This window comes from Hydra viridissima, unplaced genomic scaffold (assembly GCF_058129835.1).
Source record: "Hydra viridissima isolate aposymbiotic clone 2 unplaced genomic scaffold, HvirCarnegie_v1 scaffold_2, whole genome shotgun sequence".
Taxonomy (NCBI): Eukaryota; Metazoa; Cnidaria; class Hydrozoa; order Anthoathecata; family Hydridae; genus Hydra; species Hydra viridissima.
The window spans coordinates 6777501-6797500 of record NW_028324301.1 but is presented as its reverse complement, the minus strand read 5'-3'; the positions used below and the strand labels follow the sequence as shown (position 1 = coordinate 6797500).

Genomic DNA, 20000 nt, shown 5'->3' with positions numbered 1-20000 from the left:
TTTGCATAAATACTTATTATTGATGATCACAATTATGATGCCAATGATATGATACTGATATAGGCGATGACAACAATGATGATGATGATTTTGTTAATAATGATGATTACGATAATGAGGGAAAGAAAATAAAGTGTATTTACGTATTTTGAATCATAATCATAGATGTCCAGTCTTCTGGAAAAACATTGCCTTTAATAAATTCCCGAATAACTAAAAATAATTCCATTAATCCATCAAGAAGATCAAGGTCAGTTTGATATGAAGCTAAGTATTGCTCATAGTGATTATCTTTCATCAAATCCAAAATGCATATAACAAATGTCACATAGTTCCCCTATATACACAAAAAATACAAGATTTCTCTTCATAACATTGATGTTGTAATTACAGTGAGCTTTATATTACATTTTAAGTGTGCATTTTAAGTTGAACTTTAAACAGAAAAAGTTAACCACTTTGATGTCAAAATTTAACTTATACTTTATACATTAGGAAAGTAAATTTACATAAGGAAAGTACCAAAACTTGAATATGTAAATAAATTTCTTTAAGAAAATATTTTTTTTTTACCAGCAACTGACTAGTAGGATTCATTCGTATAACACTTCGAATAATACAATGAAATAAATTTGTGCTGATAAATGATATATCATAATCTGTGTCACCCTACAAAACAATTTTGTTTAAAATACTAGTCAAACATTACACAAATAAGTTTTGCTCAATGTAAAAAGGGTTTCTCAAAAGTTAGAAACTATCAAGACCACTCACAACTTCAGGTACACGGTAGAAACTTGAAAGCATTTCATTCATAATGTCAGCACAAACTTTAAGCTCTTCAAACTTTTCAATGCTAGCCTTTAACTGACCAACAACCATTTTTAAAATTACGTGGCGGCTAACTAAAAAATACCAAAAAATATCTTTCAACTTTAACATACTGGTAATTACAATAAAATTAAAATTATTTTTAAAAAATTTAAGAATGCTTTTCAAATTTTTATAACTTATGAATACTTACTAGGATTTGAAAATAAAGGACATTTAACAAGATGATGGATACAAGCCAATTTTTGAGTAGGAAGCTTTCCAGCTGGTATTCGCTCAATCAAATCACAAGCAAATAGTCTAAAAAAATTTATTTTCCTGAACTCAAAAAATTTAACTACATTTTTAAAGCAAAATGCTTTTAAAATGTAGTTAAATAATTCCAAATCTTGGAAAGTCAGTTTTTACCCCAATTCTGATGCATCATACAATTCCAGTAAATCCCCAAAAACAGATGGAACATACTTCAAAGCACAACCCTAAATAAAATATAGATATTATTAAGCAAAATAGAACTTCTATTTGAAAAGATGCATGCTTCCGACTTTTTTTCCTGTTTGAAAACCAACTTTATACCAAGTATGTTATATATTGGTTCAAGTAGTGTTGAAAATTAGCACATGTTAAAATGTTTTAACTACTTGTCTCTTTTTCTGTCACACAATTTTTATTTATACAAAGTATTTGTCAAAGTATTCATTAAATACAAAAGTTAACATTATGTGAATGATGTAGTGTAATAAGGTAAAGATAGGAAAGTAGTGTAAAACCTGCAGAGGTAGAACTTGATTGTTTGTTATTTTCATCATAGTGGTGATAGAAGAAAGCAAACTCATAATAGATGCTTCAAACTCTAACCGTGCTTTTCCAGGTGCAGCACTAAAAACAAGAAAAAATTGAACTAATAAAATATATAGTAAAAAGACAACACAGAAGTCATGTTAAATAATAACACTGGTGTATTAAGTTATTGCATTAATAAAACTTTTATTAGCAAAGTTTTTAAGGCATGATGATATAACCAAATATATTTCAAAAACTTATTGTGTTGTTTTTAAAATTTAATTATGAAATCTTATATCACTAAGTTTAAAAGAGTGTGGTGGAATATATCACTTATATCACTAAGTTTAAAAGAGTGTGGTGGAATGTATTTTGTTTAGCTCTTGACTTTGTTGTATCAAGTATACACAAAAAAGTATTACTATAAAATTAACTTTGGTGGCTTTCAGAATAGTATATTTTTATTTTTTTTTAATTTAGTGAACTTTTGCTAGCTTGATTGATTTAGCTGTAGATTAATTTTTTACAGTTTACTTTATTCTTTTTAGATTTTCCATTAATTCTTTTTAATGGATTTTTAATGCATGGACATAAAATTGAAAATTTTTAATGAATCAAAGCAGAATTTCACTGCCATATCATGCCCTAAAAAGTGATAAATGTATAATCTACATAAAGTAAAATAACTGATTTTTAGAAAAACTTAGTATCAGCATTGTCAAAAATGCATTAGTTTTAAAATACTTATTTTCAGATATTAAAATTTAATATAAACACAACTTTACTTCATTGACTTAGAGAAAAACTCATGCAAAGCGATCCTAAAAACCTATAGTCTGTTTCAGCCTTGTGAATATTTAATAGCATATACATCAAGTAATACTTACCTATAAATATGATCATCTTTGCTAGCCAAAACTTAAATTTTTATTCTTTAAATTGTAACTAAATAAGAATTCTGGTTTTAATATACAGCAAAAAATACAATTTTGGAAAACCTTTTTTTAAAAAACAGCTACCACTTAGATTTTTATAAATTTTATCTAAACCACAACTAACTTTGCACTAGTAATTCCAATAAAAATTTCTAGTATGTCTCTTAATGGAACTGAAGCCTCTTATTTTCAAACTGTGATTATCTGTAAGTGAAAAAAATTGTAAAAAATCAAGAATGGAAGAATTTTTTATATTTTACACCAGTGTTATTTTTATAATAGGTGAAAAAGTCAATTTGAACTTAAAATTAAAAATTACTATTAAGTTAACTAACCGTTCTGAGAGAGAACGTGAACGAACTATAAACTTTACCAGGTATTCAAGAGCCTAGAATGAAAAACTTTAGCAAGTTTAATCTAACATTTAAGAGAACCATACTTAAATTAAAGGTGACTTTACATGAAGTGTCTTCCTTTGTGACATTTTCCCCCAGCAATATATAGATATCATTATCATTTTTTAAACTTAAAATTTTTTAAAGTTTTTTAAGCAAAAGTTATTGTTCAGGACAAATGTATATTACCTTGAAATATTTTATGATATGTTCCCTCATATCAGCACCAAGATCTGCAGAGTGTGCATTTTCAATATTTTTTTGAAGCATTTCAATCAATGTACTACAAAAATCCAGATCAAATACTTTTAAAAAGCTAACTTGAAAAACTTTTACTATAAATTAGTATAAATTCTTTTAGCAGTAGGCAAGTAGTGCAGCATCAAAGTATTCAAAATTTTAGGTTTTTTAATGATGAACTTTAATGGTTCAGAAAACCACAAGGTACTATGGTTGTTGACTTACAACATGTTGCAAATCTAATCAATCTTAAAATGTAGTTACATGTATGCTTTGGTTGAGCTGAACAGATTTTCAATGTATGCATCAAGAATAGAGCGAAAGTTATGATACTTCTTGTCAGCAAGCAATCCGATACAAAAAACCTGTATATATATATAGCTCATGTTATTTAAAGAACATGCAATAGTAGAATAAAGAAAAATTACAAAAAAAAAGTTCAGCACACTTAACTACTTCAAATCAGAAAAGGTCACAAAAATACTAATATTGCAAGCATTAGTGCAGTTTACACTGTTAACACCTGTTACTTATGTGCACTGAATGATTATATGATATTTTCTGTGAAAAGGAGAGTTTTTTTAAACTAATATAACATCACTTAAAATTTTAACTAGTTATGTACAAAATACAAAAAGTTATTTCTAGAAATGTTTCGAAGCTTTATAACTACCCACCACAGCCTCAACAACTTTCTCACCATACTGAGAAACATCATCCATTAGTATAGCAAATAATGCATCAAATGTATCTTGTAAAAACTAAAATAAGTCAAGGTATACATTTAAACTATAAAATGCTAGTAACATCAGCTAACAAATACTGAATTCTTTACATTTCTCATTTACAAAAGAAAAAAGAAATCAACTACCACCAATTTATCAAAGATTGTGCAAATTTTTTAATATCAAACATACTTTAACTATTTCTTGACCACTAACATTAACAAGAGCAGGTAATATTTGATGAAGTTTATCCTTTTGCCTCCTCCATTTCAATAATCCAAGCAAATCAACTGAAAAAAGACAAGAGATAAAAAACAACAACAACAAAAAAACAACAAAATGAATTTAAGAAAGTTTCAAAAAATAATTAAAACTATTTACCATTTTGTGCCAACTTTGTAGAGCATAATTGGAAACTAATTTTTAGTACTTCAGTCTTGCTATATGATAAAGTTGAACTTCCTGATTTCTTTTGCTGGTTAATAGCATCAACTTTTAATGATGGCAACTTTAAATATGATGAGCAATCATCTAACTTTCTAGGATCATACTGGAACAAGGAAATACCAAAACTGATGTAAACTTTTCTTTTTCTTTTTTCTTGTATAAAATATTGCTCTTTTTTCTTGTATAAAATATTGCTCTTTTTTCTTGTATAAAATAAAGCTCTTTTAGGTTTTAGTTAACTTACTATAATAAAATTTACAACCAAAACTTACCTTGTAAACAGCAAGCTCATGAACAGCATCTTGCAAACAAGTCTCATTTTCTCCAATAAGGTTCACATAAGATAATGAAAAAACTTTTTGAGATTTATCTTTTTCTATAAAAAATAGAGATATTTGTTTTAATACAATCAAGAGAAAAAATTAAATCAAAAATAATTTGTTAGAATCAATAATGAAATAACAAAATTTACCATCAATAGTTGCTCTGTGTTTAAAAGAGAATCTGATATGACTTCCAGCTTTTATCTTATCAATTGGAATCTCTAACTAAAGATTATTTATAATTATAATGAAAGATTTTGTGTGATCACAGATACAGAATATGTTAATAGATTATAAGATTTGAAATTTAGAGATTCTCATTTGATTTAATGATTTTTTAAGAGAAACTCATTAATTTTCAAAAAAAATCAATTTTGCTTGTTTACAGACTTTACTATTTGTAAAAATGAAAATTTTTAAAAACTTTTATGCAATGTTCATAGTCATTACTGCTTAAATGGGGATTATGATGAATATGATGAAAGTAATGTAAATGATGGAAACATAACAAGAAGTTACAGTTCCTCTTTTCTTACCAAAGGAAATAACAAATTTAATAAAACTAAAACAAATTCTAAATAGAAATCATTATTATAGAGAAAATAAAGTTACGGAAAGTGCTTAAGAATTTCAATCAAACCCTTTAACTCTGATTGTTAAATAAAACTACTCCATTTTTTGTGAGAACATAATTGGTGTCTAAGTAATGAATGTTTATCTTATAGCAAACTTTATCTATATATTGGGTGGGTGGGGGATCATCTAAAAACTTAACCCAGTTATATTTTATTTTATAGGGGTAATTCAAAAACCTTTTAAAATCAAAACAAAACAAATCTCACAACATCTTAGATATATTGAAAAATGAGACAAAATTGGACAAAAAAATAAGAAGAAAAAGAAGGATAAAGTTTTTGCTTTCTAAAAGAATATCTAAGTAAAATACAATTAAAAGCATTAAAAATATTTATAACCTTGACAACTTCAGCCCACTTTGGTGCAGCATTGTGGTAATAAACAGTCGAATAATACTCAGTGACAGGAGGTTCTCCAGCACCAGGAACAATGACATTCTAGGAAAATAACAACAATGACATTCTAGGAAAACTATTTTATTTGACTCAATACTGAAAAAAACTTTTGTAGTGAGGAATAAGAAAAATAACAACAATCAACCTCCATTAGCTGCCCCTCTGAATCATAGACGGTTAAAATTACTTGAATGTTTTTGTTGGAACTTTTACCACCTAAACGCAAAAGTTGATTTCCAATAAAATTTCAGCTATGAAAAGTTTGACTTTAACAAGTGCAAGAACTTTCATAAATTTTTTGATTGATTAAAAAATGCAAAGTAACAATATTTATAACTAAAAAGCTTCTAAAAATTTTGTCCTAAAAGTGAAACAACAAATGTTTATAAAAATTCTCAGAAACTATTTGTGTAAAGAACACAGTAAAATGTGTGAAGAACACAAGTTGTCTTTCTGAGGACTGTGTTCAAAAACCATCTCCACACAAAGTCTGCACTATAAAATTAAAATTTTATAAAAGTAGTTTTTAAAACAAACCTTTCTCAAAAGTACCAGACAGCAGTGTGATGTACATGTCATTGCGAACATCTCCTAAAATATTTTATAAAAGACATGCTTTATAATATAGAACTGATCTATTAATAGTGAACCTTTCATTAAGTAAATTCATTGAGATTCTGTGTAAATCGTTTGATAAAATTACTTCTCATTCATTAATCGCAGAGTCAAAATCAAGCTAAAGCATCTTAAAGAGACAATTAGTCCTGATGAGGCAATTATACTAAGAAATTTTGAAAAGAATTACACTTTTGCAGCACAAAATGAAATATAGAGTTACTATTAAGCAAGGAACAATGTTCATTGCTCCAAAAGAGAAATTCCAGGCATCTTTTTTTGTAATTTCAGATGATTTAAACCATGTTGGATTTATTCATGAAGTTATGCATCAAAAAATTGATTATATCAAAACTAATCTTTGTTCCATAATCACAAAAATTCATTATTTTTCTGATGGCTGTTCAGCACAGTATAAAAACTGCAAACATTTTTATAATTTATGTCACCATGCTTAAGGTTTTTCTGTTAGTTGTATCTGGATTTTTTTTTGCAACAAGTCATAGCAAATCACCATGTGATGGTATTGGTTGCACTGTAAAAAGGTGCGTTGCCACTGCTAATTTGCTAAAATTCGAAATGCTTGGATTTAGCACCCTCAAAAATGGTTCAGTACTCATTTTCAGCTGTCTTCTTTCACTAGAAGTTGAATTATTCAAAACAAGGTGATGCTTTAAAATCCATCATGGCAGATGTGGACAAAAAACTTTAATTTTAGGTTAAATTTCAAAATTACATAACTTTTGAACCATTTGGAGTTGGGAGCTCAAAATTTGCATTTTTTCATGTTTTATTGATAGGCACCACTGGTTAAAATTTTATGAAAGTCTGAGGGGGTGAGTGGAATGACTGTCCTACTTTTACATGGAATTACCCACTAATAAATTTTAAATAATTAATACTAATTATTATACTAATAAATATGTCAACTTATAATAATTACTGTTAACTACTAAGCTATTAAGTATAGAGACTTTTAATAAATAATACTATTGTGGTAATAAAAATGTAAAAGTATAATAATAAATACTAATTGCTATAAATAATAGTCAATAGCTCAGAAAATTAGATATACTACAAACTCATTTAAAAAACAGTAACAAGAAAATACCTGGCATGATCACATCTGGAAAACCTTGTTTTCTGGCAATGGCTGTAAATTGGTTTATAAGTAATGGATGCTCTTCTTTTATCTTAAAAAAATTAGAATTACAAATGATTGAAGTCATCTTATGATAAAATCTTAAAAATAGTTTTGACTTAAACTCTCTCTTTTTTTTAATTTAAAAGTTACTTGTTGAATATCTCCTTGCATGAGCTGTAATGTTAACCAAATACCTAAACATTCAAAGCAAAATTGAAATGTATTTTTGTTATAAATGAATAATGTATGCAATTGTAAATTTCACGGTTTAGAGTTTTCCAAAAAAAGTTCTGGAGTGATTTTTACAAGCATAATTTTAGTGAAAAAAAATAAAAAAGAAAAATGTTGCTTGAGAAAAATACTGTTCATAAACATTTTAATTACCTTGCCCAGTTCCCTGATTGCTATTTGTAGATTTTAGAATACATTTCTTGATAGTAGAGTCAATATCTTCATTACTGGGTATTCTAAGTAATTAATTTACACAGGGCTTTAGATGGAAAAAATTAAGAATAAAAAAAAAATTAAGAATTATACTTAGAAATATAAGCTAACCAAGTAAAAATACTTTTTAAAAGTATACATTTTAAGAAGTGGTATTTTCAAAAAAAAACCAATTAAACTTGAATGAACCAGCAGCACTGGAAATCATTCATAAATTCAGAGTAGCAATCTTAGTTCTGTTAATTCCACAGATGAAACTAGTAGAACTAAAGACTGTCTTAAATGATGAATAAAAATTGCTGGATTTTTACATAAAACTGTAACATTATTAACAAATTTATGCTGATAATATTTTAAAACATTTTTGTGCAATAAACCATTCCTTAACTTTTCTTTCTAGTGATCTTAAAGTCAAAGCAAAAAAATGTTTTTCTAACAACCTACAGGTTAAGTTGAAGACAGTATTCTTTATCAGCATCTTGGACAGTTTTTCCTTGAACAATGTCACTGATATGAAGAGCTTTAAAAATATATTATATTAAATTAATATACTATTAAAATTTAACCATCTTTATTACAATCTATATCTAAATTTAAGATAAAACAACAACATGTCAAAATAACCTGCAACAGCAAACGGTCGTCTTAATTTCTGAGTGAGCTTAGGATTATCATTATCTTTTATATCCATTTTTCCTTTAAGAAAGCAAATTTAAAACTGATCAAAAAAAAAATTAAAAAAGCAGCACTTAGAATATAAAAAAAGTTCATGCACTCATACCATCTCTGATGATTTGGCAAATGATAAAAAGTTTATCTCGTTCAAGGTCTTTTGATCCTAGGTCCTAAAACCAATTTTAGATTCTCAATTTATAGTTTTTTGTTATCAATAATTGAGCTTATTTTTTATTTGTTGTTTTTTTTTTCTCAAAATAACATCACCTAGATAAAATAGATATTTCTGATATAAGATTAGAGACTGTTGAGTCATAAAGTTATAAGAAATGATGAATCAGGAAATAAAATATGTAAAAAAGCATTCATAACACTTACTGTAAAGAGACATGTTAAGTTATGAAATTTTGAAAGGTCTTTAGGCATGCCTTTTTTATCCCAGAGAACTAAGTAATGTTCACTAAAACAGTTAAAACGAAAAAATATATAGATTTGAAATAAAATAAAGACAGTAGTTTTTGCAATTTTACTAAGTAAAAATAACCCACAAAAAATTAGTCTCCACCAAGAATAAATGACAAATGAAAAATCAATTACTTTTGCATAAATACAACAGGACAAATGTGTTATTCTACAGTGTTACCATTCTAATAATTGTAAGTGCTAACTATATGTAAGTAAACTTTTCAAAATGGTGTTGATTCAGAGCAAGAAGTGTACTTTTTTAAAAATAAGTGAACAAAACTGTGAGTAAATATTTATCGGTATTAAATTTATTAGCATGTTTCTTATTATAAAAACAATTTTATATATATTAATACTAATCAAAAAAAAAAAAAATTTAAAGAACTGAGAAGTGGCTCACACGTAGAAATTTTTAGGCTTCAGAAGCTTCAAAGGTTTTTCTATAGCTTTACAGGTATTTATATAGCTCTACCATTATTTAATTAGAGTTAAAATAGACTTGTTAAAAAATTGCTCTTCTTATTAACTATCACTAAGATAATCTTAGAAGAAAAAAAAACTAAGAATAAAAAAAATAGAAAACATTTTTAAAAAAATCTCAGTATAAGGGTTTTTGAAAATGTAATAATCATTTAAATTTATTTGTACCCAACATTTTATGATATATCTTGATAATAAAACACCTTTAATATATTCCTTACTAGTTTTAATCAATAAAGATTAAGTTATACTATTTTACCTAATGACCTGATGAAATTAATAAAAAGAATAAAAATATTACCTAATAAAATTGTTTTCTCTTCCATCATATAAAGTAATCAACACTTCTGTATCTTCCCCAACTTTACAGACCACATTTTTGATGGACATATAAATATTGTAAATATTGTGTGTTGATTGGCCAGAATAGTGATCTTGCATACTTATGTTAACATCCATTGGCTAATATTAGAAAAGAGCTTTAACAAATCAAAATGCCTAAAGATTTCAACACTCATTTTCATTAAACACAAAAGAAAACGTTACTCCTTAATTCTAAATGTAAATTAAAAAACCTTTTTGATGTTCTAATTACTTTTAATTAATCAAAAGCAAATTTATAAAGTTTGAAAAATCACTTGCCATGTCTGTTCTTTGAGAGGATTCCAAGTTCTAAAAGATTTTTAACATGTTAAAATATACCTAACTATTAGTACAATAAATAGTATTATAAATAAATTTACTACTAATAATCTTTATAACAAATTTTACTATTTTACAAAAAAAACATACTCTTTTATAAATATCAATAACACCAGTGGAAGACACATCCAAAACTGTCCCCTCATTGTCCCTTATAACAAGATCCAAACCTAAAAACCTGAAAAAAAAAAGTGAAAAATTTTATATAGTTACAGTATTTAGTAGTTAGAATAATTCTAAAAAGAATCTTTTTCATTTACCTGTTCCCATAATCAATAATCTTTGCAACTTCAAGCTTTACTTTTTTTAGCTGGTCCTTCATAATAAAAATTTTTATTTTTAAAATCAAAACAAGAAAAAAAGGTTACACAAAGGAAAAATCTTAACAAAATATATTTACTGCTGTTAATGCTCCTGAGACAACCTGCCTTCTCCAACTAATCAGCTCCAGCAAACGTTTTCTTAAGGTCTCCATCTTATCTGAATTTTTCTAGAAAACATTTAAACAAAATAAAACTAGTAGTTAACAAATTTGTTCCAATGTGTTTTTAAAAAATGATTTCAGTCAGATTATCTTAAACTACAATAATTAAAGTAATAATTCATATAAAAAAATACCAACCACAAAGACTTGTTTCCATATTGTTCCCCATTCCTTCAAAACAGATGTTATCTCAAGAACAACAGAAATTTCTTTTGATGCCATCAGATCTTTATTGATTCTATAACAAGTAAAAGCTTTTTTTGTGAAAACTTAAAAATACTCTTAACCACAAAATTAACACACCACTTAAAAATTCCAACTTATTTTGAAAAACATTATGTATTTCCCGGATTTATCAACTACAAAGATGATAATAATGTTTATTGTTATGCCTTTTGTAGGTTTTATTCCTTTTCTCTTATTTCATTTCGAAATTATAGCAGCTTTTCATAAGTAGCATGTTTTGCTGTATTTAAATCTTACTTCTAAAAGAAAAGTATGTATTGGTTTTAAATTGTTTTAACAGTAGAAAAGATAACTGTCATTTGAGCAATGCATCTGTTCACAACAAAGCATTCTAAGCGAAATTTAAGCCGTGATGAATGTGTTACAACTGTTACTTTCTCCAATAAAAGATTAACAAATCACGAACTTGGTAGAAGATTCGGAGTGTCTCATGCAACAGTCAGTAGGGTTCTAGAAAAGTTTGTAGAGACCAATGATCACCCTAGACAACTTGGGCAAGGCAGACCACGAGCTTTCAATGCAATGGAGGAACAATTTTTAATTCTTCGAACACTGAGAGAACAGTTCACTACTGCATGAAGTCTACAAATGCAACTTGCTGAGGTTCATAGAACTGCTGTTAGTCAAGATACCATAAGAGGAACTCGTGCTTTAAATTTACGACCTTGGGCAGCAGCTACTGGTCCCAGATTGTCTGTAGACCATTGAAGAAAAAGACTGGCTTTTGTAAGGAGGCATTTGAACTGGGAAATCATGATTTAGGACAGGTCTTATTTATAGATGAGTCAAGGTTTTGCCTTGTAAGTTCTGATCACTCCCCAAGAGTGTACAGAAGACCAAATGAAAGATATTTGGTTTGTAACATTCAAGAAACCCCCTTTATATGGAGATGGCTCATTGATGGTATGGGGCGGAATATTTTTAACAGCTCCCACAGAGCTTTTAATTGTTGATGGTGGGCGTCTGACTTCTCAACGAAACATAGCAGACATTTTAGAACCTTTTGTGGTACATTTTGCACCGTACAATGGAGATGGATTCCTTCTAATGCAGGATAAGGCTAAATCACATACAGCACAAATTGTTCCTGAATACTTAAACAATGTTAATACTCAAGTTTTGGAGTGGCCAGCTTGCAGTCCAGATATGAACCCAATAGAGCATCTTTGGGACATAATGGGATGCCATGTTAGAAGCCAACATCCACCACCTAGCAGCCTAGACGAGCTGCAACAAAGTCTTATCTGCGTATGGGAAGATATCCCTCAAGAAACAATTAGATCTCTAATTAAAAGTATGCCATGGCGCTGTCAGGCTGTAACAACATCAAGAGGTGGTAACACTAGTTATTGATAGGTCAAAAATGTTTCAACTTAAGCTGTATAACAATAATAATCATTTTACTTTATTTTGTTAAATAAACTATATTTTTAGTTTTATTTTATTTTTCACCATCCTCAAAGTCAATTTTGTTATTATCATCAAAATAATTGTGTTCATGTGTTCTTTTCTTAACATGTTTGTGAAAATATATGATAATATTGATGACAATTAAAATAAATCAAAATGTATAAGTGGTGCATTATTTTTCGGTTAAGTATAATACATTACCATTGTTAAATCTTGATTTTTCTTCAAATAAAAATAATGCTCAAACAAACCTTTCACAATTTATACTCCAGTCTTTTATATGAACATAAGATACTGGAAATATTCCCTAAAAATCATTTCAGTTTTTACAACTTAAACCATTTATATCATTAATGTGTGAAATATTGGAAAGAGAAGTTTTTAACGCATGAAAAATATTTCTTTGATAATAAAAAAATCTTTTACAGAATCTAAAACAGATAACTGTGACTTGTAAAAAGTTCCTAAATTTTAGTTCTAAAATAATAATACAACATAAACCACTTACTTTATAGTTTTGATTTAAAAACAAACAACCACGATACCATTCTAAAAGAATAAAACTAGAAGGTATTATTTGTAATCAAGATAATTTGATTTCATGATTATATAAAATTCAATTTTATATATATATATATATATATATATATATATATATATATATATAATATGACACATAAAATCATATACAATACATATATAGTTTATGATTTTATGGGACTTATGATTTCTTTTGTAATATAAAACAGCTTTAATACATTCCTTACTAGTTTTAAATTTATTGTTTATTAAGCTGGTTATTATCTGTTTTAAGATAATTTCATCATAATAAATAGTAAAATAATTTTTGTCCTTTAAGATACAAAAAACCACACAAAATTAAAACAACTAAAACTATATACAAATGGATTCACATTAGTAATAAATCAAATTTGATGCAAATTAAAACATTTATGCTTTAATTTATAATAACAAAAAAATGTATAAATCAGCTACATTTAAGGTTCCAAATATTAGTAATGGGTCATATCCAAAAAAAAAACTGATAGGACAGACAGAAATGCAAATCCCTAATTTGGAGGAGGGGGGAGGGGATGGATCAACCCAAAGGTAGAGTAATCACAACTTTTAAAACAATGTATTCATTACAGATAATAACATTTAAAACATTTTTAAAAAACATTTTTTGCACTTGGTTGTTTTTGAAGAACTCCTAAATACTTGCTGTGGTTTTGTAGAGTGGCAAAGATTTAATATAATGGAAATTATATTAAACCTCCGCCACTCTACAAAACCTAAAGAACCTTTATGATTTTTTTTTTTTTATATAATTCACAAACTTTTAAAAGATAGCAGGCTACTTGCACCTGCATATTCCATTTTTAAGATCAACTGAATCATTCAAATTTTCAGTTGAGTAATATTGTCAAAAAAAAAATTTTTCTTTACTATTTTTATTTCAATCAGTTTAATATTCTTCTACATAAGTTGCAGAAACTATTTGCAAATAGTAAACCTAATTTTTAGATAATTTTGAAAGAGGAATTTGAAAGAATCCATCAATTTTGACATATAATAGAACCAAAATGTATTTGCACAACATCAATATATAAAGGAGGACAACTGTTAACATTTCATTACAATTAGAATGAGAAGTAGCAATATATGATATTTCTTTTAATGGAAAAAGATATGGAAATTTTTATTGAGAAAAATGGAAAGAAAAATTACCTTTAAATGGAACAAGAAAAAGGAATGGAATTGTCTGACAAAAATGAAATAAAAATGAAAATGAACAAATGATATTTGCATTTTATCTTTAAAACCCAACTCCCATTAATTATACTTTAAATTTTCCTTTTTCTACTAATATTCCTGGGATATCTTCCTGCCTTCCTGCTAGCTAAGAAGAATGTCTAAGTTTTATCTGATGGTCTCAGGAAAGAGTGGAAGATGGTCCAACCTTCTTGAATTGGATTTTATTCACTTATTAAGCCAATTTTTACAACAATCGATTAACAACCACATTTACATGAATTAGGGTAAAGGGAAACCAATTTAATACAAAAAAAAGTACTTGAAAGTTATATTTCAGGAAAATAGGGCAGATCTTCTTTAAGAAGCATAGTGTTATCAGCTTTAGTTCCCACATATGGACTGTTTTTTCGATTTCACATAATTACAAACTCTAGTAATGCTTTCATTTTTACTCAAATGAGTGTTAAAACAGCCAATTATATCTTTGATATGAATATCCATTTTACTTTGATTTATCAAAGCTGGGATCTTGTAATATCAAATGTTGAATTTATGCACATTTTGTGAGTTTTATAGCAATATTATTTTGAATTGAATTTCTGAAATCAATTTAAATATTTTAAATCTATTTATCCTAAAGTTAGTAGTAAAGTTAGTAAATTTTTCCTTTTTCACTCAAATTTTTGATGTCACTTTTGATCAGAAACAGGTGGTTTATCATCTGATGAGTACTATTCCACCTTGTAGTACAATTGCTAGTTTTGAAATTTCAAATACTTTTAATGTACCTAATTTTTGGATTTTTATGAATTTATGTTACCAGTAAGTTTTTTCCACTTTTACATCAAAAAAATTTTATTGATGGATTATAAGCAGAGAAAGTACATATTAATGTTTATCATGTTTAAAATTTCACACAAAGTTTTAACGGTTAATTTAAAAGTAAACTTTTAACATAAGTTGCTACACTTGTAAACTATGATCTGCTAAACTCTTAGAAATTAATATTTCTTAAATTACAACAAAAAAATGCACTAGCAAACAATCACTTATATCCAATATACAGCTATTAAAGTTGCATGTGGAATTAGTCAGACAAACAAAACAAAAAAAGGACTAGTAAGACAATTGACAACCAAATTTTAATTCACCTAATTTCTAAAACAAGAAACAAATGTTACTTGTTACAGAATTGTAGAGAGTATCATTTGGTCCTGTTAGAATTGATAAATACCCTTTAAACATGGCATCTGAAATTTTTACCAATCAGGTTAGTGGGGAATGAAAGAAAGAATTAGGTACCTGTTTGAGTATTACTTTTCTCATACCTGATATTATGACCATTTCTTAAACATTTCCAACTCCTTGTCTACTTCAAAGGCATAGATGTCTTATCATTAGATTAAGTTCTAAAGAGCTAACCATTCCCTCAGTTTGGTTTGTCATTTTGAAATGAAAAAAAAAGAGTTGGATACTTGATTACCGGTTTCTTATCAGGTTTGTAAATTAGGGTTTGGATATTGATAGAAAAGATAGAGGTCAATTATTTAAAATTTTATTACCCAAGGTATCAAGTTGGGTTGGTCATTTTTTGCTCTTGTTGGATCTGATACACATTTGGGTTGGGCTGAGTTCAGTTCTTATTTGTACCAAGACATTCACTACAAAATTGTTACAAGTAACATTGATAATTGTATACATTATTATACTAGCTTCAATAGTAATTTGACAATAAAATACCTATATTTCATTATACTTTTGAAATATATATATATATATATATATATATATATATATATATATATATATATATATATATATATATATATATATATATATATATATATATATATATATATATATATATATACATATACCAATCATTATAAATTTTTAACTAACCTAAATCCTCTGTTACTTCCTCTATTAACACTGCCTCTCCTAAAGCTATTTGTAGAAAAAATGCTCCATGACCCTCAAACTTCGAAATGGCTGATAAAAAAAGTAATTAAAACTAGTTAATACAAAAATTTGATACTATTTAAACGGACCTTGGAATTAAGCAAATTTATTTTCAAAAACTAAAAAAAATTGAGCTTTTCTTTTCTTACCAACACCATATTTAACAGATCCAGTACTTTTCCAAAGCACCATTTTTAAAACCTATAAATAAAACTTTTTATTAATTTATTAACAATTTTAAGTTTTGAGACATCTTTTAAAACATCTAAAAAGTTTTTTTTTTTTCATTTTTCTTTTGAATTATTTATAAAAGGTTTTTAAAAAACATCCTTTTGGGAAAACTTCATTTTAACAAATAATTTATTTTAAGAAAACTTTTCATTTTATCAAATCCCCTAGTATAACAATTTCATCTGACAGTAGTTACATAAATACTTCAGGTATTTACAGGTATAAAATGAGGTTAGAAATTCTCAACTAAATAAACCATGTAGTTTACAACAATAAACTTTTACCATAGAGCATACAAAGTTTTAAATTTATTAAAACTAAAATATCAATAAACACAAAGTAATACACACAGTATAACTTTTCAAAGTTTTTAAACTTGTTGGTATTCAATAAAAAAAATGTGCTGTTTTTTATGCTTTTCACTCTCTAATAAACTTAAAACTTCCTCAAAAATGTCCTTATCATCATCGCCTAATGCTATTTCATTTTACAAGGATTATAATGATACTTTACATTTTAGGAGTTCATATGTAGATGGATCACTATGTAACAACTGTTCATAGGTTTCTTCATATAGTTTGGATTTCTTAAGTAGCACACATTTAAGCAGTAGGCCTTATTATAATACTTATTAGATGCAATTTCATTCCTGATTCTTTGATTTAATTCAAAAAATAGCTGTTCAAAGAATTGTACTAATATTGGTGCCAAATTACTGTAGAGCACTCTCTTTTCCACATTCAAAAAAATATCCAAGAAATGTTCATACCCTGCATCCTGCATCTCTCAAACATTTTAATTTTGATGATTAACTCAAACATCATAGCATTTCAATTATGTTTGACAGATTCTTTATTTTATCCATTGATACCTTGAGTTTTCTATTTTTTTTAAATTTAAAACGATCTTCCTGACATTGTCAAAACTAATTATGGCCTTGATAATATTTTTAATACCTTTGTTCATAATTGGAGCAGGAAATTTTTTTGAAACCAATTAAAACATATTCCAAATTATTTAATCATAAAGCCAATACAATACAAAGTGAAGCTGATGTATGGGCAAGATTAACTTTTATTATCTTTAGATGATGCTGTTCTATTCTTCATATCAATTCTTCCATTAGTTCTTCCAATGTCCTTCCATGCTTGTGTTTACAGTAAATTAAAGGATAAATTTTTCCTTGCCAAAAAGATTATGAATCTAGGTTCCAGTCCTGTTGGTTTTGGGTCCTGCTTAGAAAATCTTTTGTAAACCTTACATTGAGGGTTTACCTTCTTAGCACTAGCAGAACCAATGTCCTTAAGAGTTTCTTAAAATTCTCTTCTTCAGCTTTAACTTAGGCTGCTTTCATTTCCTTCCTTGTAAACCTAAGAAGCAGGTCAGGGTGGATGTTTTTCAAGTGAGACCTCACAATGAAAAAACTTTGTCACATTTACTGCATTTAGCAAATTTGCTATTTACTTTTCCATGACCTCAAAAAAAGTCCAAAGAATGTTAGCAGATCAACAAATTAATGATTAATCAGCAAAAGAATATTATTACCAGTTGTATAAAATTATAGCTAGATAATAAACAGATAAATTTATTGGCACAAATTTAATCCTTGCTCACTTTTAAATATTTTAAACTACTTTATTTCAAAAATCAAGAGAATAAATTTTAAATTTGATTAGCTTAGCTAGTAAAATTACCATTAGTGATGCTTATTGCTTCTATTTTTTATAGTTCTTTTATCACAAACTTAGAAGTTTTTTTTCTTTCTCAAAGCTTAGTATACAGCTTTTTTTTATTATTCTGTATTTTATTTTAACAAAAAACTCCATAATGATTAAAATTTATTAAATAAAATAGTTTTAATCATAAACAAGTAGCCAAATGCCTTTATTTTTAATTTTATTTGTGTATGAATTTAAGACCTTATAAGTACTGTACAGAATAAAAGAATACATTTATATTCAAAAATATTTACTAATGTAAATACAGATAACATAGAATATTTAATTTATAAGCCACGCTAGTAATCAAAGGTTTCTTACAAAAATATTCATTCAATTTCTTAGGTTTATGCTCGATGTTCTGAAATGTTTAGGTGGTTAACTCATATATGAATATCTATTGTAAAATGTTATGAATGATCAGCTGTGGTATTTTTTAAATTAGCATTAAACCTAAATCATCTAGTCCTTAAAACTTATAATTTTTAAATTTATATAGCTACAATAATTACTAAAAACTATAGTTGTAGAAATAAAGTTATAGAAATATAGCTTACTTGGATATGAAAAACATTTTTCAAAACATGAAATAATAGATAAAGCCTAATGTAGAATTACCTTAATGCTTTTTTGAAAACCTAATTCTCAGTAGTAAGATCTAAAATATTATCAATGACACTGTATCATCTAAAACTATTGATAGATGACAACACACACATGTGCACGAAGTTTTATATCGTTCATTTAGTCCTAATCTGCCATTTTAAAGCAATCGGGCTGTGAGCGAGATTTTGAGACCGTTTATTTTCCAGACAGAAATAAAGATGAAATAAGGTAAATAAAACTTTGACCCTACCATATCTACCTTCGGTTTTTTTTAATACTAATTTTTTGCAAAAGCCATTTTAGAGTTTTAGTATAAAAAAAGTTTTCATTCCTAAAATAGACATCCTTTTTTACTAAAAAACCATTTATCTTTCGTTCATAATATATTGATTCGAAGCAGAATTCAATTTCAAACCTTATTTATGCGAAAGTTGCTTAATATTTAGTCGATCCTGGACATTTTTATTTCATTTTATAATTATTTTGATAAATACTAAATGTTCTGAAGGGGGAGGGGGGGGGGAAGGATGGAGGAAAGGTAGGGGAGGGGGTTCGTGTTTCCCCAAAGATTTTCAACAACTTACTTCATTTTTAATTAACAAACAGTTTTGTTGTTAATTTTTTTTTAACGAAAAAAGTAAAAAGAATTGATTGGTCCATCCAGAACTTTATCTTTAATCTAATATTTAGGTCAAAAAAATCTTCTTTTTTTTTTTTTGATATAAAAATGGAAACTATTACGATCATAGATACATGTATTATAAGGATATTTAACATAAATATGAAATAAATATTAGAAGACATAATATTTTTTTAAAAACTATGGTATTTACTTTTTTAAAAACTATGCTATTTATTTGATAATTTTTTAAAGTTATTTTTCAAGTTTTAAAATATTACTAAACAACAACTATTGACTAAAGAAATATGAAATATTTTATTTTCGTAGTGAAACGGAAATAGCTGTTTTTCTTATTCCCCTTAAACAAACTTAAAAGTGCAGAGAAGTTTTTTAAAAAAAGTACCTCATTATTTAAAAAACACAAGAATATAACTTCTAAAAAAATAAGTTTAATTTTCTCCTTACAAAATTAGGTTACAACACATATATATATATTTTTTATATATTTTTTTTGCCTTTCCAATTTGTTTCGAATTTTTGTTGAAAAAACAAAAAGAATTTCAAGATTTAAACTTATCAGAATTATCAAGAGTTGATCGGGTTTAAAATATTGATTATTAACGATAAATTAGTAAGCAAATTGTATATGATGCGCATGTCCTATATAATTAGATTACCTTCAAGAGTTTTGAGCTTCTAATGAATAAAGATAAACATTAAGTTATTAT

At 26.8% G+C, this 20000-nt stretch overlaps 2 protein-coding genes across 7 annotated transcripts in view; one reads left to right on the top strand and one right to left on the bottom strand.

The window, feature by feature from the left end:
- The window catches only part of LOC145197840 (dedicator of cytokinesis protein 1-like), a 31124-nt gene that overhangs the window by 9196 nt on the left and 1928 nt on the right, over nucleotides 1-20000 (bottom strand). Inside the window, exons 1-35 of one of the 6 annotated variants that reach the window (XR_016449440.1) lie at nucleotides 18663-18856; nucleotides 16245-16296; nucleotides 16036-16125; nucleotides 12884-12924; nucleotides 12627-12682; nucleotides 10858-10957; nucleotides 10636-10725; nucleotides 10496-10551; nucleotides 10326-10413; nucleotides 10176-10205; nucleotides 9835-9995; nucleotides 8967-9048; nucleotides 8695-8758; nucleotides 8538-8609; nucleotides 8358-8433; nucleotides 7854-7936; nucleotides 7620-7663; nucleotides 7437-7518; nucleotides 6248-6301; nucleotides 5856-5926; nucleotides 5654-5752; nucleotides 4829-4904; nucleotides 4629-4732; nucleotides 4291-4459; nucleotides 4102-4199; nucleotides 3862-3945; nucleotides 3449-3549; nucleotides 3134-3227; nucleotides 2885-2937; nucleotides 1602-1710; nucleotides 1240-1310; nucleotides 1025-1131; nucleotides 775-905; nucleotides 574-669; nucleotides 144-213 (exon numbers count right to left, since the gene is read on the bottom strand). Coding sequence is in view for 4 of the 6 variants with exons in the window: in XM_090077160.1 (XP_089933286.1) it covers nucleotides 144-337; nucleotides 574-669; nucleotides 775-905; nucleotides 1025-1131; nucleotides 1240-1310; nucleotides 1602-1710; nucleotides 2885-2937; nucleotides 3134-3227; nucleotides 3449-3549; nucleotides 3862-3945; nucleotides 4102-4199; nucleotides 4291-4459; nucleotides 4629-4732; nucleotides 4829-4904; nucleotides 5654-5752; nucleotides 5856-5926; nucleotides 6248-6301; nucleotides 7437-7518; nucleotides 7620-7663; nucleotides 7854-7936; nucleotides 8358-8433; nucleotides 8538-8609; nucleotides 8695-8758; nucleotides 8967-9048; nucleotides 9835-9995; nucleotides 10176-10205; nucleotides 10326-10413; nucleotides 10496-10551; nucleotides 10636-10725; nucleotides 10858-10957; nucleotides 12627-12682; nucleotides 12884-12924; nucleotides 16036-16125; nucleotides 16245-16287 (2969 nt within the window). In the remaining 2 variants the exon portion in view is untranslated. Of the gene's footprint in view, nucleotides 1-143; nucleotides 338-573; nucleotides 670-774; nucleotides 906-1024; nucleotides 1132-1239; nucleotides 1311-1601; nucleotides 1711-2884; nucleotides 2938-3133; nucleotides 3228-3448; nucleotides 3550-3861; nucleotides 3946-4101; nucleotides 4200-4290; nucleotides 4460-4628; nucleotides 4733-4828; nucleotides 4905-5653; nucleotides 5753-5855; nucleotides 5927-6247; nucleotides 6302-7436; nucleotides 7519-7619; nucleotides 7664-7853; nucleotides 7937-8357; nucleotides 8434-8537; nucleotides 8610-8694; nucleotides 8759-8966; nucleotides 9049-9834; nucleotides 9996-10175; nucleotides 10206-10325; nucleotides 10414-10495; nucleotides 10552-10635; nucleotides 10726-10857; nucleotides 10958-12626; nucleotides 12683-12883; nucleotides 12925-16035; nucleotides 16126-16244; nucleotides 16297-18662; nucleotides 18857-19065; nucleotides 19090-19949 lie in introns of those variants that run through there. The other 5 variants (XM_090077160.1, XM_090077161.1, XM_090077159.1 and 2 more) reach the window with 5 other exon arrangements.
- Nucleotides 18746-20000, top strand: part of LOC145200104 (adenylate cyclase type 9-like) — a 13311-nt gene continuing 12056 nt past the window's right edge. The window contains exon 1 of the mRNA XM_090077162.1: nucleotides 18746-18878. The gene's annotated coding sequence lies outside the window, so the exon portion shown is untranslated. The remainder of the gene's footprint in view (nucleotides 18879-20000) is intronic.